Source organism: Oreochromis niloticus, linkage group LG23 (genome assembly GCF_001858045.2).
Source record: "Oreochromis niloticus isolate F11D_XX linkage group LG23, O_niloticus_UMD_NMBU, whole genome shotgun sequence".
NCBI lineage: Eukaryota > Metazoa > Chordata > Actinopteri > Cichliformes > Cichlidae > Oreochromis > Oreochromis niloticus.
Genome location: NC_031986.2, coordinates 28,556,205 through 28,570,967, shown reverse-complemented (window position 1 = coordinate 28,570,967; position 14,763 = coordinate 28,556,205). Strand labels below are relative to the sequence as shown.

Sequence of the window (14,763 nt, the reverse complement as noted above, 5' to 3'; positions counted from 1 at the left end):
TATCTCAGTTTTTCTCGTGACTCAAGTTTAGTCTATTTACCACATCTTGCCATGCGATTGCATTTGTCCCTAACCATCAGGAACCCTCATGTTAACTTTTATCAAGTGGAAAAAAAGTTAGCGTTCATCCTCCAGCTTCACTGTGTTTATATTATGCTAACATAGCTGTGTAGCTAGCCACCACGTATCCTTTTTTTTTTTGTTTCTTCTATGGATGTTTACTATTTTCATTATGTACAGCACTTCGGTTCAACCCGTGTTGTTTTTAAATGTGCTTAGAAATAAATTTGATTTGATTTGATTTGATTTGACATCATTATATACCAGCCAGCCCAACTTCAGTAACCCCACAAACATCACTGCTGTCTAGTTTTCTGTCTTCGTTTATGTTGGAAATGATGGCAGAGCTGTACGTTTTAACTTTTCAGAAATATCTCAATCAGAACATGGTATACTATTTAATCTTAAATTTCTTTTTGAGACTTCCCGCGTACCACTAGAGGTAGGCTACATACCACCAGGGTACGTGTACCACAGTTTGAAAGCCACTGGTCTAGTATAAAGATAATAGTATACTGTCAGTATAAGGGTTGGAAATCAGCCAAGGCAGCTCTTGAAAAATCTGCTTACATCTTGTTGAAATCAGTTGTGTAATTCCACAAAGAGCACTAAACCTCAGAGCACAAGCGACAGGTCAGTTGATCACATCATGTACACTATGAAACTGTACTGTAGCTCACCTTAGAAATTATTGAACAGGAAGTTTTACTCACATCTGTAAATCTAAAATTGTCCATCAAAACAGGATTTGGTCCTGAAATCAAACAATTAAACATGTTCTAATGTCAAATTCCACAAGATTCTTCACCAGGGCCCTTTGTGATAATTTAAACTAAAACCTAAAACACTACCATGTACAGGCATTTATGAGAACATTATAACCAAACTGTTATCACCAAACACAAGACTAGTTAATTTTTTTAATGCAGCCTCTTGCATTTATTAGCAAAATCATGTACATTGTGATACCTCAATACAATCATTAGAATTGCATTAAAACTCCATTCAGATTGTTATCAACTAGTTACACAATATTATTGTTTACCCTGTCTTCAGGTGCGTCTCTGATAATATTTGATAATTTTCATGTTATATAACGGCAGCATTTTAAAATTATTGGATCCTAAAGGTGAAAAAAAAAATCATTCCATTCACTTCTACATCAGCAGATATTTGAGAAATCCATTAAAAAGGATGCAAAATAAACATTTTTTCAAACAAACTGTTTGTGTGCTAGCATGACCCTGAATATTAGAGAAAGCAGATTTAAAAACACTTCATGTCATCTGTGTTCATTAAACTGACATCATCTTCTCACCAGCAGAGGGCCACAAATCACCATTAGTGAAGAGTTCAGGGAGATGTTTGTGACATCAAAGCTGTACGTATGGATCTGATCAAAATACAAGTTCATGTTTCTTTGATTGGAACAGTTTTTAAAAGCAACTGTTTAGATAGAATGGCAGAAAAAAGAGAAATGGTGAATGTATTTTCTTGTTCACTCATGGAATATTAACACAGTCTGCTTGTTCTCAAGATATGGGAAAAAATAAAAGCAAAAAACACAAAAGAACTGTAATTTTGAAAATTTGCTAATATTGAGACCTCCGTTATTGTCCTGCTTCTATGATAGGTTCCAAAAATGAGTGTAAGAATAAAACAGGAGAGGTTGAAAAAATCTCATTAAGAAAGAGAAATCCAACATTCATTTTAATGAGCTCATACTTGTTGAAAATGCAGAGGAGCTGGTTGCGAACTGAGCTTCAGAGAAAACACAACATGCTGATATTCACTGTGAAGCTTTGAGTGGAAAAATACAGAAAAACAATGTGTGGATCCTTGAATAATCGTAGCTTCCATCTTTAAAGGACTGAAGAGGAAGAAGTTTACAAGGAATCATTTAGAACAGAACATCAACTGATTGAATCGATGAATCTGAAAACTTATTTCTGAGCGAAAGAAACAGACATGTACAGACTGAACTATCTGTTCAACAGTCAGAGTGTTTCTTTAACAGGAGGACACTCTTTACACTCAGCACAGACTCACTGAGGAACCAGACCAGACCCTAAATCCAGGATGAAGAGTTTCCGTGAATGTGGTGTTGAAGGTGTGGAGGTGGATCAGAGTGTGAGAGGAAACTGTGTAGAAGGACAGAGTGCCAGCAGGACAGTCCACATACACTGCTACTTTGTTAGAGACGGAAGAGGAGATGGATGTTACTTTGTTGTTGTGCCAGACAGAACGAGGACCATCATCATAGCAGTACAGACTCCAGGACTGATCATTCCGTCCAAACAAACAGTTATCACAACCTCCTTTCCTTCGGATACTTTTGTAACTCACTGATATATAAACGTCTCCTTTCCACTCAACCTCCCAGTAACAGCGACCACTCAGACCATTTCTACACAGCAGCTGAGGCCACCCATCAAATCTGTCTGGATGATCAGGATATGACTGAACCTCATCCACACGTGTCACCTTCCTGTTGTTGTCAGACAGTTTGAGTCTTTTGTTTACTGTGTTTCTGTCGATTGTGAGTTGACAGGAATCTGATGGAGAGAACAAACACAATCCAGCTGCAGTTATTGATCCATCATCTGTTCATTGATTGACACTTTGATGATGACTCCTGACATCAGAGATGTGAATGAGTGATGTGACAGTTTGAAGATGGTTGAATGTGTGCTGCTTTATTTTCATGAATCACATTAAAAACACACTTACACTTCCTCAGACCTGGTGTCAACCATTGTTCTCCAGCAGGCTCCACCCTGAAAGGAGGAGGGGGGTCAGACCAGCACAGTCTCTTTCAGCATGCACACATGGACATTACATCGCTCTCATACACATACTGTTAGACACTGATAAAGGAACAGTCCAACATTTTCACAAATACACTTCAATCCATACGTGGATCAAACTGCTGATGTTTTGGACTGATCCTTGATCTGTTAGTACAAAACTGTATTGTATGAAATATGACTGATTCAAATTGTGACCTTCATAATCTTTATATTCCTCTTCTGTTTAGCTGGAAAGGACACCTCCATGTCTTTGCTCTCATTCATGATCTTGATTCTTGATTCTTGATTCATGACTGAATTTGTTATTATTAAAAAAAATGTAAAGCTGTTAAAATGCTTAATATTGGAGCTTATGAAAGGCAGATTAAATACTTTTACCTTTCCAGAGAATGATTGTTCCAGGTCCTGCTGAGGGGTGTCTAACATACCTGGTTTAATCCATTTTGAAACATATAGCAATCTATTTGATGAGAAGTAGTGATAAGAATTTGGTTGTTCTACCATACCATTGTGTTTTAGAGTTTTTAGACTTATCTGTGATAGTTTATTTTTCCATAAAAAATTTTAAATATTGGAATCTAATGATTCAAAATAAATAATAGAGGCTTCATTGAGGATCAGTGAAACAAGTAGTTTATTTTAGGAAGAATCACCATTTTAGGTAGCTTTTCCCATGAGTGATATAGGTAAAGTTCTCCAACATATGAGATCATCCTTTGATCATCAATTTTAAGCAGAGGAATATGATTCATCCAGTCTGAAAGCCTGGCAGAAAAATTTATACATAGATTTTTGATGTTACCTAACTGTAGTGGAGTTTTGGAGGTGTTCTGAATATGACAATTGAGAGGCAGAACTGATTATTTACTCAAGCTGAAGGAGTTGTCTGATATAGATGAAAACTTATCTATAAGTGTGATCGTCTTTGTGAGTTCTTAAAGAAAAGTAATACATCATTAGCATATAGGCTGTATTTTCAGTTTCAGCTCCTTTAATATTTACATATTGTCAGATTGTTGATGCTAGTAGCAATGAAAATAACAAAAATGCAAGTGGGAAAGCAGACAGTCCTTTCTGGTGCCCCTTTGTAGGTTGAAGCTTTGGAAAGTAGGATCATTTGCCATAAACCATGCATTTGGAGAGCTGTATAGTCTAATCATGATCAGTCTTGATCCAACAAATGAAGAAAGAACCAAAATCCAAATGTATGTAGAAATGCTAATACAAATTTTCAGTTTATCCGGTCAAATGTTATCTCTGCATCTAATTTGTTGATGTAGCAATAATCTATTACATTTATTTGTTTATTTGTATTATTGGCATGTATTATTAGCAAGTGTCTATGTTGATATAACCTGATTGCTCAGGATGTATTGGCATAGATTTTTCAAAGTATTTCAAGGTCTTAAGGTCAAGGTATTTCAAGTCTCTTGGACGAGTAATTAAATGTTTTTCCCACTGAAAACATTACGTCCAGATAAACAGAATTAACTTTTTGCAATTTCAAGATCTACATTTATAACTGAAATGGGTGGTAGCTTGATGGAAGTGTAGAATCTTTGCTTGGTTTGAGAAGTAGACTGATGATTGCAGAGTTCATAATGCACTGCCCCTCCCTGGGATGTGGTCACTTGTTGGTTCCATGGTACATGGTTGGATGTTCTGGCGTGGTCATTGACCCACTCCTTTGGGGGTGTCTTGGAACTATTTTATGTTGGGGAAGGGGGGGATCTCTGCCGGCCAGTTCTTGGGCGCCTAGGGGTCTCGGCTTTTGCCAGGAAGACTGGCCTCTGGCAGGCCCATTGCCCATTGCCTCTGGTTCCCTGGGACTGTCGCCATTTGGCCTTGGGTGACTGTGGGGCTACCTCCTGCTTTTGCTAGGAAAGATACTCAGTTGTTGGCCTCACGTCCTTCTTCTTTGGGGACTGAGAATGGCTCAGATCACACCACAATAAGCATGTTGGGGTTTTTTTGCATTTTCATATTTTTGTGTGTATGGTGTTTATTTTTGTCTTCCCTTTTTTGTTTCTTATAGGGGAAGCAGTTAGTGATACATTGTACTTTTCTATTTGTGCTCTATCATTTAATTGTATTTTTTGCCTGCCATTTAAAGATTGTCTATAGAGGAGCCTATAGAGAATTTGGAAAAGAAAAATGTGTTTGGCACAGCAGTTCATTCAGATCATAATTCTGTTTTCAAAAGCTGTCAGACAGGATAGGATTTGAAAAATAAATAACTAAAATTATAAAAAGTTCTGAGATATTGAGTTGTGTAAAATGGTGTCTGAATATAATAGAAGAAATATGTTTGTTGCTAAAATGGTTTACGAATATTCAACATGTCCATATATATAGATATTCCCCTTCTCGCCAGTATTGTTCCTGTGATCTGCTGGAGCCACTCGCCTAGCTTGGGAGTCATTCTACCTAGTGCTCTGTTTACCACTGGGAACACTGTTACCTTCTACCTCTACATCTTCTCGAGCTCTTCTCTGGACCCTTGGAATTTTTCTCAAGCTTCTCGTGTTCCTTCTTCCTGATGTTGCTGTCATTCAGTATTGCTATGTCAATCACTATGGCTGTCTACCACCACTATATCCTGTTGGTTAGCCACCACCATTTTGTCCCACAGGATTTTAGCTCGGTCATTCTCCACCACCCTAGGGGGTGTCTCCCATTTTGACCTCAGGACTTACAGGCCATACTCGGCACAGATGTTTCTGTATACTATGCCGGCCACTTGGTTATGGCGTTCCATGTATGCCCTGCCAGCTAGCATCTTTGTTGTTATGTGCTGGATTGTCTCTGGGGCATCTTTACAAAGCCTGCACCTGGGGTCTTGCCTGGTGTGATAGACCCCAGCCTCTATGGCTCTTGTGCTCAGAGCTTGTTCCTGTGCTGCCATGATTAGTGACTCTGTGCTGTCTTTCAGTCCAACTTTGTCCAGCCATTGGTAACTTCTGGATGTCAGCCACTTATTTGCTTTTTGTGCGTTTACTGTTAAAAAGTGTGTGTTGATGAGAGATGTTCTAACTGTCATGTGTTGCATGACGTAAATTTTAAAGCCAGCCTTCGGTTGTTATAACTAATAAATTATGTTAATACTGCAACAGTGCAAATGAAAACATAGTTAAAATGCTATAAATGAAAATGTGATACAAATATTGCAAGTATGACTGCAGTAAAAAAATGACAGTAACTGTAAACTGTACAAAAATGACTGTAAACGATTAATTCTTCAGTAAGCTGCTCTAGTATTTGCAGAAAAGTTCCTGTAAATTGAATTAACAGTAGTCACTGTCTGTTTTATTTATTTATTTTTTATTTTGTATTTTTGTGTGTTGGTTTTGTAAAGCAACCTGGGACTATGTTTTCCTATTCTGCAAGTGTGCTTGCCTTTAACTGTACAAAAAATATTTTCCCTAAGCTGTAAAATATACCACCGTTCTTGATTATAAAATCTTGGTCATAATTTATTTTTCTTCTTTTCATCAACCTGCTGTAGGCTAAGTGATCCTGCTGTTTACAGTTTTTATGCTAAGGTAGGCTAAACACATTTTAGACTTCTCACTACAAAGATATTAATCTGAATTAAGCTCATGGGGAGAATAGTAATTTTCTAACAATGACTTTGCCAGTTATAAAGCTAGAATGGCTAAAAAGAGATCTATCTAAATAGTGAATAAATGGCAACAAAATGCGGTTAACATTATTGTACCTAGAAAAGGTCTTGACCAACAGGAATTTAATGAAGGACACACAAAAAATGTTACCATCTCTTCCTTCTGTTTAGGACATTTTCTCCATACCTGACATTCCAATATGGATCCTTCACTTCAGCTGACAGTGGTTTGATTCCTGACTCTCCTGGATGATTGTATCTCAGATCCAGCTCTTTCAGATGGGAGGGTTTGGAACTCAGAGTTGTAGCCAGACAAGCAAAGCCTTCCTCTGTTACTAGACAGCCTGAGAGCCTGCAGACATGCCAAATAACAATCCACCTGTGAACAGACTCAATGCCATCCATCCATTGCATCATTCAGTTCATTTTAGCTCTATTCATAATGTGACAAGTTACAACAAATAATACTACTTGTGTCAACTTATTTAAATAAAACACATCTATTTTCAGAAACTCTAGGAGCCACAAGTAGGACTGCAGTCTGAAACTGAGGCGCTTTGCTGGGATAATAAGGTACAATGAGGTCTTAAAGAATCATCAAGAGATTTAACAGAAAGTCATTAAGAGAACCTATTATGGCCGAAATATGTTCTGTCTTTCTAATCCCTGTCAGTACTATCAGTGTGGTATGTTTTATCGACTTAAGTTTCAGGGAGTTTTTAGGACAACATAATTTATTTTGGATTTTGTACATTTTGTTTCTGAATGACTGTTTTATAATTTCTTATTTTTGTGTTGCACCACTGGAAGGAGTCCCTTTTTATAGCTGCAAATCACCAGCATGTTTATGCATTGCCTTCCCTATTTCAGTAGGATGCCAGGACCTGACAGGAGAGCAGTGACTGGATACAGCTGAAAAGCTGAAATTAAAACAGCTTTCAACATTGTGTATTTGACATGGTCTTTTGCCATATTTAAAGTTTAATCAAAAATAAGCAATAGATTGTTATAATGATGAACCCAGTTACTAGTAAGCCAACAGTTTTACTTTTTTTATTGGGGGTATTGGCCATTTCATATCACATTAAATATGGAATAAAAGTACAAGATTTTCACCTAAACGTAGATAGCAAAAGATGGATCATATTCCGAAATGTCTTCTTCTTGCATACTAGAAACCTTAACCTACATGTGTGGATTGCATGTTAAACTTTTAAAGACAGGTACAGTTTTTTGGAAGTGTTCCTGAGCGCATGCTTTGATTTCCATTACATGTCTGTTTTTAATGCAGTGTTGCCCAAGGCCTTTGAAGATTGCAGGTAACCAATATCCAAAGAGATTTCTCCAGATTATTTTAATATTTTGATATTTTATACTGTAGATAATGAGATATTCAAAGTCTTCATATTTTACACTGAGAAAAATTATTCTGAAGTTTTTTACCAATTGTATACAGTGTCTTTCAGATTTGTAAAACCTCTCCTCATCTTTGCATTTGAGAGATTCTGCCTTTTTAATAACTACCCCAAAATTTTTTGATTATGAACACCTTTTATGGTAAGGCTAATGATGTAGTAAATGGTAGATAAAAGGTCACTCAACATTTCTATAAAGATTATTTATAGTACAGTAACAAACTGAGATTTAAATGGTCAGTTGAAAAGTCTGAATCCTGACTTGAGAGTTTCCAGTGTACAATGTGGACTTTCCAGTCCTGCAGAGAGAGTCTTCAACCCTGAATCCTGCAGGTTGTTGTTACTCAGGTCCAGTTCTCTCAGATTAGAGGAGTGGGAGCTGAGAACTGAGGACAGTGCTTCACAGCTTTTCTCTGAGAGGTTACAGCCACTCAATCTGAAAAACAAGAAAGAGAAATAATGATGAAGACTTTGATACAGTCTGGAGCATCATCTGTGGTATATGGATAGAGGTGTTTTGTGAAGTGGAAAAACCTCTGAAATGGAAAGCATTTGGTGGGAGGTCCAGGGAGTGGTATATTATGAATCAGTGCTGATTTAAGTTAAGAGGTACAAGTTTCTCCTCTAAAATACATCCTATTATGGCAAGCATAACAGAGGTGAAAAAGGAGATACAAGATTGCGCTGAAGGTGAGTTACAAACTGAGCTAGGATTACTAGCATCAGAAGAAGATGTAGTTACAATCTGCTAACTAATATATATGTATTAGAATTGAAGAACAGAATTCCCGGACTTAGCGACAAGTCAACAACAACTGAAGGGTTAGACCTATGTTCTTGATTTGGTGAAATGGATCCTGAAGGCACTTGGTGTTGGCAGCTGAATTCTTCAGGACAGAGTACAATTGGTTCTGGACATAGATCGATATAAGCAATCAATTTCACAATCATCAAGCAGACTGATTGTGGAATTTCTCAAGCATACGACACAATAAAAGTAATGTATATTTAGAGGATAGAAAAAGATATTTTTATTCAAGAATCAAAGATTGTTCTGATACATAAGGAATATGATCCAGTTTACTAAGATTAATCAAGGATGATTGTAACATATAAAAAGTTAAGTCACGTGTTTAATGAACAGTGCAATGACAGACAGAAATTTGTTTTTGAAGAACAGAGGAAAAATGAATGAGAACTTAAGAGAGAACAGTATAGTAACAGATGGTTCAAAAGTGCAAATAAACAAAGCATATATTGTTTTTTAAAAATATTTAAATGTATTTCTTTTTATGGAGTTAATTATCAGCTATGGGTCCGGATAGTACTTTATTTAAGGATTATACCGAAAAGTGTTTTAGAAATTCTGAGACTTTCTGCTGGGTTGAAATATTAGAATTATTGTATACTTGGTTGTGTAGTGACAACTAAATACTTTTAGTTTCTAAAACTATTGAAACTAAATAGTGCCTGCACTTATTACATTCTTCAGGGTTTTCTCTCGGAAACTGTGCTGGCCTACTGTTTTGACAATTCAAATCAAAATTTTAAGAAAAAAGGGTTGAGTATGTTTTTACTTACAAAGCTTTCTTGGAGGCTTTAACCACCGGCAGCAGTCTCAGAAGAGCCTCCTCTGAAGCAGAGTATTTCTTCAAGTCAAACACATCAGTACATTCTTCTGATGACAGTAAGATGAAGACCAGAGCTGACCACTGAGCAGGAGACAGTTTGTCTGTAGAGAGACTTCCTGAACTTAGGGACTGTTGGATCTCCTCTACTAGTGAACAATCATTCAGTTCATTCAGACTGTGGAAAAGATTGATGCTTTTCTCTGCGGACAGATTCTCACTGAGCTTCTTCTTGATGTACTGGACTGTTTCCTGATTGATCTGTGAGCTACTTCCTGTCTGTGTCAGCAGCCCTTGTAGGAGAGTTTGATTGGTATGCAATGAAAGACCCAGGAGGAAGCGGAGGAACAAGTCCAGGTGTCCATTTGGACTCTTTAACGCCTTGTTTATGGCACTCTGGTAGAAGTGTTTCTCTGCAGATTCTCTTGTTTCAGACTCCTGGGAGGTTGTCTGTTGTTCTTCCAGCAAATTCAGTCCAAAGTTGATGAAGGTCAGATGGACATGAAGAGCAGCCAGAAACTCCTGAATGCTCAAATGGACGAAACAGAACACCTTGTCCTGGTACAGTCCTCTCTCCTCTATAAAGATCTGTGTAAATACTCCTGAGTACACTGAGGCTGCTTCAACATCAATGCCACACTCTGTCAGGTCTGATTCATAGAAGATCAGATTGCCTTTCTGCAACTGCTCAAAAGCCAGTTTTCCCAGCGATGCAATCATTTCCTTGTTTGCTGGACTCCAGTGTGGATCTGTCTCAGACCCTCCGTCATACTTAACCTTTTTCACTTTAGCCTGAACCACCAGGTAGTGGATGTACATCTCAGTCAGGGTCTTGGGGAGCTCTCCTTCCTCTATCTTTTTCAGCACATCCTCCAGAACTGTAGCAGTGATCCAGCAGAAGACTGGGATGTGGCACATGATGTGGAGGCTTCGTGATGTCTTGATGTGGGAGATGATCCTGTTGGCCTTCCCCTTATCTCTGAATCTCTTCCAGAAGTAATCCTCCTTTTGAGGGTCAGTAAACCCTCGGACCTCTGTCACCATGTCAACACATTCTGGAGGGATCTGATTGGCTGCTGCAGGTCGTGTGGTTATCCAGAGGAGAGAAGAAGGAAGCAGATTCCTCCTGATGAGGTTTACCAGCAGCACATCCACTGAGGTGGACTCTCTAGGGTCAATTACCATTTTAGTCTTCTGGAAGTCCAGAGGAAGTCGACACTCATCCAGACCATCTAAGATGAACACAACCTGGAAGTCTTCAAAACTGCAGATTCCTTCTTCTTTGGTTTCAGTAAAGAAGTGATGAACAAGCTCTACCAAACTGAACTTTTCCTCTTTCAGCACATTCAGCTCTCTGAAAGAGAATGGAAACATGAACTGGATGTCTTGGTTGGCTTTGTCTTCAGCCCAGTCAAGACTGAACTTCTGTGTTAAGACTGTTTTACCGATGCCAGCCACTCCCTTTGTCAGCACTGTTCTGATTGGTTTATTTTTTCCAGGTGAGCCTTTAAATATGTCTTCTTGTCTGATTGTAGTTTCTAAACTACCTGGTTTCTTGAATGCTGTTTCAATCTGTCTGACCTCATGTTCATCATTGACCTCTGCAGTCCCTCCCTCTGTGATGTAGAGCTCTGTGTAGATCTCATTCAGAGGTGTTGGATTTCCTGCTTTAGCAATCCCCTCAAACACACGCTGGAACTTCTTTTTTAAAACAGATTTTTGGTTCTGACAAACTACAGTGGGAGTTCCTAAAGGCACAAAAAGGCAAAAAATATCAAGTAAGTATTAATAAACTAGAAATGCCACTTATTTCTACAACAAACAGGTGTCTGAATACATTTTGGTAGATCTCTTGACACATGTGTTGGATAAATGTTCATCCATCAACTTAAATTTTAAAAGAATTCCTCTTACTATTCTGCAGGCGCTCGACCAGTTCTTTCTGCTTCATTCCCTTCAAAAAGTTTAGTAAGATCATCATGAATGCCTCCCTGCTGGTCCTCCTCTGCGCTTCATCCTCATGCCTTATCCCCTCATCTCCCCTCTGATCCTCTAAGCATTCGGGGTAATCTGAGCTCAAACTCTCCTGTATCTTTTTCAGTTCAGTCTTCACATAGGTGACAATGTTGTTCTCCAGGAGCTGGAACAGAATACTATATTAATGTCTCAGTCACTGAAAAACTTTGGCTTATTCAGCAATGAAAGAACAAAAGGGGAAAAACAGAATACTAATATCAAGGAGCATTCAGTAATGGTAAATAAACGCCTGGGGCGCTAAAGAGAAAAGTGAAACATAATCTTAGTGTCAGGAGCTGGGTCTCTGGCCAAGCATTTTGAGTGTTTTTGGTAAATTTGTATTTTCTTATAAATATATGTGTAATTCTGGTGTTGCATTATTAGTTAGGTTTTAGTTGAGTCTATTCTAATTTAGATCCATCTATGTCCTCTTCTGTAAGCCTGTTCTGGTCATCTCTATGTAGTCTGCCATGTATTTCATGTCAGTGTATTTCATGTTGTCTAGTTGGTGCTGTCGTGTCGACGTCTGTGTTTCCTGTTGTATTTTGAAGGTCTGGTGTTTCCTCGTTCAGTGTGCTTAGTTTTACACTTCCCCTGTGGTGTCATGTTCATTTTTCTCAGCCGTTTCCCCATGTGATTCCACTTCCCCTGATCACCCCTTGTGTGTATATAGTATGTGTGTTCAATTCTGTCTTTGTCAGAACGTCTGTGTTACCACGTCTAGCCATAGCACTTATAGTAGTCACAGTCATCATAGCAATCACAGTTATCGTGTTAAGTCACAGTGATATTGTTTCGTTTTCTCAGTGTAGGTTGCAGTTTAGTTTGTCGCCCAGTTTGCCTTGCCTTATTTCGTATTCATGTTTATCAGCCAAAATAAAACGGTTCACTTTTGGTTTAAATCTCCGCTCCATCTCCTTCTATATCTGCACCTAGTCTAAAGTCAAAGCAGGTTCACCTGATCCAGCCCTATTTATAAGCTTTATCAAAATGAAAGTTTGAATGTGTTGTGTTTGACTTATTCTTTGTGTGATACCTTTATGATCTTCTGTATATGACCTGTCAATGGACTACAGATGCAAAGAACTATAAGTAAGCATGCAGTCAAAGAGTAAAGCCATTTGTAGAGATAATAAGGTATCACAAGTTCTGATATGCAGGTGTTGTCAAGGTCATATGTCGGTTTACCTCAGCATTTCTTTACACTCTGGTACAAACATTACTGTGACTGTAGCTAAAAGTAAACATCTTATCTACTATGGCATGCAGCTTAGAGAAGTCAGAGGTCTGACCACCAACCTTTTGTTTGAAAGACAAACTGGCTCTACTTCCTGATCCAAAAGATGGAAATGGCTATCAACCGAATAGATGTGAAAGTAGTTGATGTGGATGGACAAACCGTAAATATGGAGTCCAGTTGTTTTTGATGCTGGTTGAAAGACTGGCCACTGGGAACCTCTAGGCATTCCTGCTGTCCTCTGTGGAGGAGTTATGAGGAATATGAATAATACAACAAAACATTATAATCAGCTATCTAAGAAGCTGCTGTTCCTCCACGTCCTACAAAACAGCTTCCACCTGCTAAACACCTTGAGCCTGGAGCTCTGAAGGTGCCCTATAGTATCTGGAATAGAAACATTTACAAGAATGAAGATCAGTAGCTTCCTGTATTCTTGACAGTGCTGTTGTCATCTGATCACCACCAACAAACACGTTCAGTTTCTGTTCAGTCTGTTCAAACCGCCAAAATAAAACCTTTTATTAAAACACATTTAACAAAATACTGCTATAAAAATATATACTAAAGACTAAAGATTCAATTCCCTCAAACGATCTGCAGTGCAAGTATTATATATATTTTTAGATATTAATCTCAGGATGTTATAAATCCAGAGGATTATGACAGTTAGAATGATTCTGGGATGTTGATTAATTTAATTTAACATACTCCTCCTGCTGTAACCAGCTCTCTGTAAGATGGAATAGGTCAACATGTTAGTTATTTACTATAATACTAAACACTAAACACTGCAAATACTAAAAGAGACTTAGAAGAGTCAGACCTAACTAGACCTAGTTTCAACATTCAATTATTTTGCTTGTTTTACATTTTTCTTTGTGAATTTTAGGAATAGATGTTTTTGTTTGTTTATTTTTTGTTCACTTACTTTAGGTGTTCTGGGAGCAGACACCTGTGGGGATGGAGTTTTACAGTTTTAAGGTTAAGGCACAGATGACAGGAAGATGGAAGATGTAGGAAATTATATAAATCAGCAACTCTGCTACCTCGTCTCAACAGTGAATCAACGCTTTAATAACTTTGTGGCTATACAAAGCACCAAGACCAGGTGAAAACATAGACTAACAGACTCTTATAGACTTGTGTAAACACACTAAATTCCTCACTTATAGAGAATCTTACAGAACAAAAGTTTCAGCAGAAGTCAGAAAGAGAGATTTACAAAACTAAAATAATACAACAACAACTCAAAATAAAGTAAAGTGTTTTACATCAGAACTGATCTATTATACTGTATAATGATATGGTCTAATAAAATCAGCTCCAGAAAGTGATGACCATTTAAATGATTTTTTATTATAATGCTGAAGAAATCAGTGTTCTTGTGGCATCACTTCAATGCATACCACTTCACAGATGAACATAGAAATGTGTGTAAAATAGCTGAGCTGAAATTAAACATGTTGTCAAATTTATTCAGAAAAACTCAGTTAAGTACAGCATCTTAATCAATATCCTTTGACCAGTTGCCTTTAAAGACACAGAGCTATGTCCATGCCCAGGTCCAGGTTCGTGTTAATATTTATTTCCTTGTTTTTTTCCTGTGTATAATGATGGAGCAGTGATGTGAGTGCTAAACTGTGGCATGGAGAAGAGTCATGGACAGTCAGAGATGGTCATCTCACCTCTGAGCTTTGCTCTGGCTCTCATGTTCCCCACACAGAGTGGTTTTACAGGGAGGGACTCCCTCCTCTCTGTCCTCACATTTATCCATGTTTCTTACACATATTAAGATATAGCACTGTGTAAAATCCAAGTCTTGAGTCAGCATTTATTCTGTTACATTTTTTTTCTAGAAATTCAGACCTTCTTGTAATTTTTTATTTTGTTTTAACTGGTCTTGAGCAATAGATCTCCAGGCTTTCTGAAGGTCTTAGAAATTTTTATTTGGATACAGATGTGTTACTATCAG

The 14,763-nt window shown here is 37.8% G+C and overlaps 1 protein-coding gene across 1 annotated transcript in view; it reads right to left on the bottom strand.

Annotated features, from left to right (window-relative positions):
• Nucleotides 1–966: 966 nt before the first annotated feature.
• Nucleotides 967–14,763, bottom strand: part of LOC102075872 (NACHT, LRR and PYD domains-containing protein 12) — a 35,472-nt gene continuing 21,675 nt past the window's right edge. Inside the window, exons 12-15 of the mRNA XM_025902877.1 lie at nt 8,170–8,177; nt 6,680–6,844; nt 2,791–2,837; nt 967–2,615 (exon numbers count right to left, since the gene is read on the bottom strand). Of these exons, the coding sequence (XP_025758662.1) occupies nt 2,095–2,615; nt 2,791–2,837; nt 6,680–6,844; nt 8,170–8,177 (741 nt within the window). The 3' untranslated portion in view covers nt 967–2,094. The remainder of the gene's footprint in view (nt 2,616–2,790; nt 2,838–6,679; nt 6,845–8,169; nt 8,178–14,763) is intronic.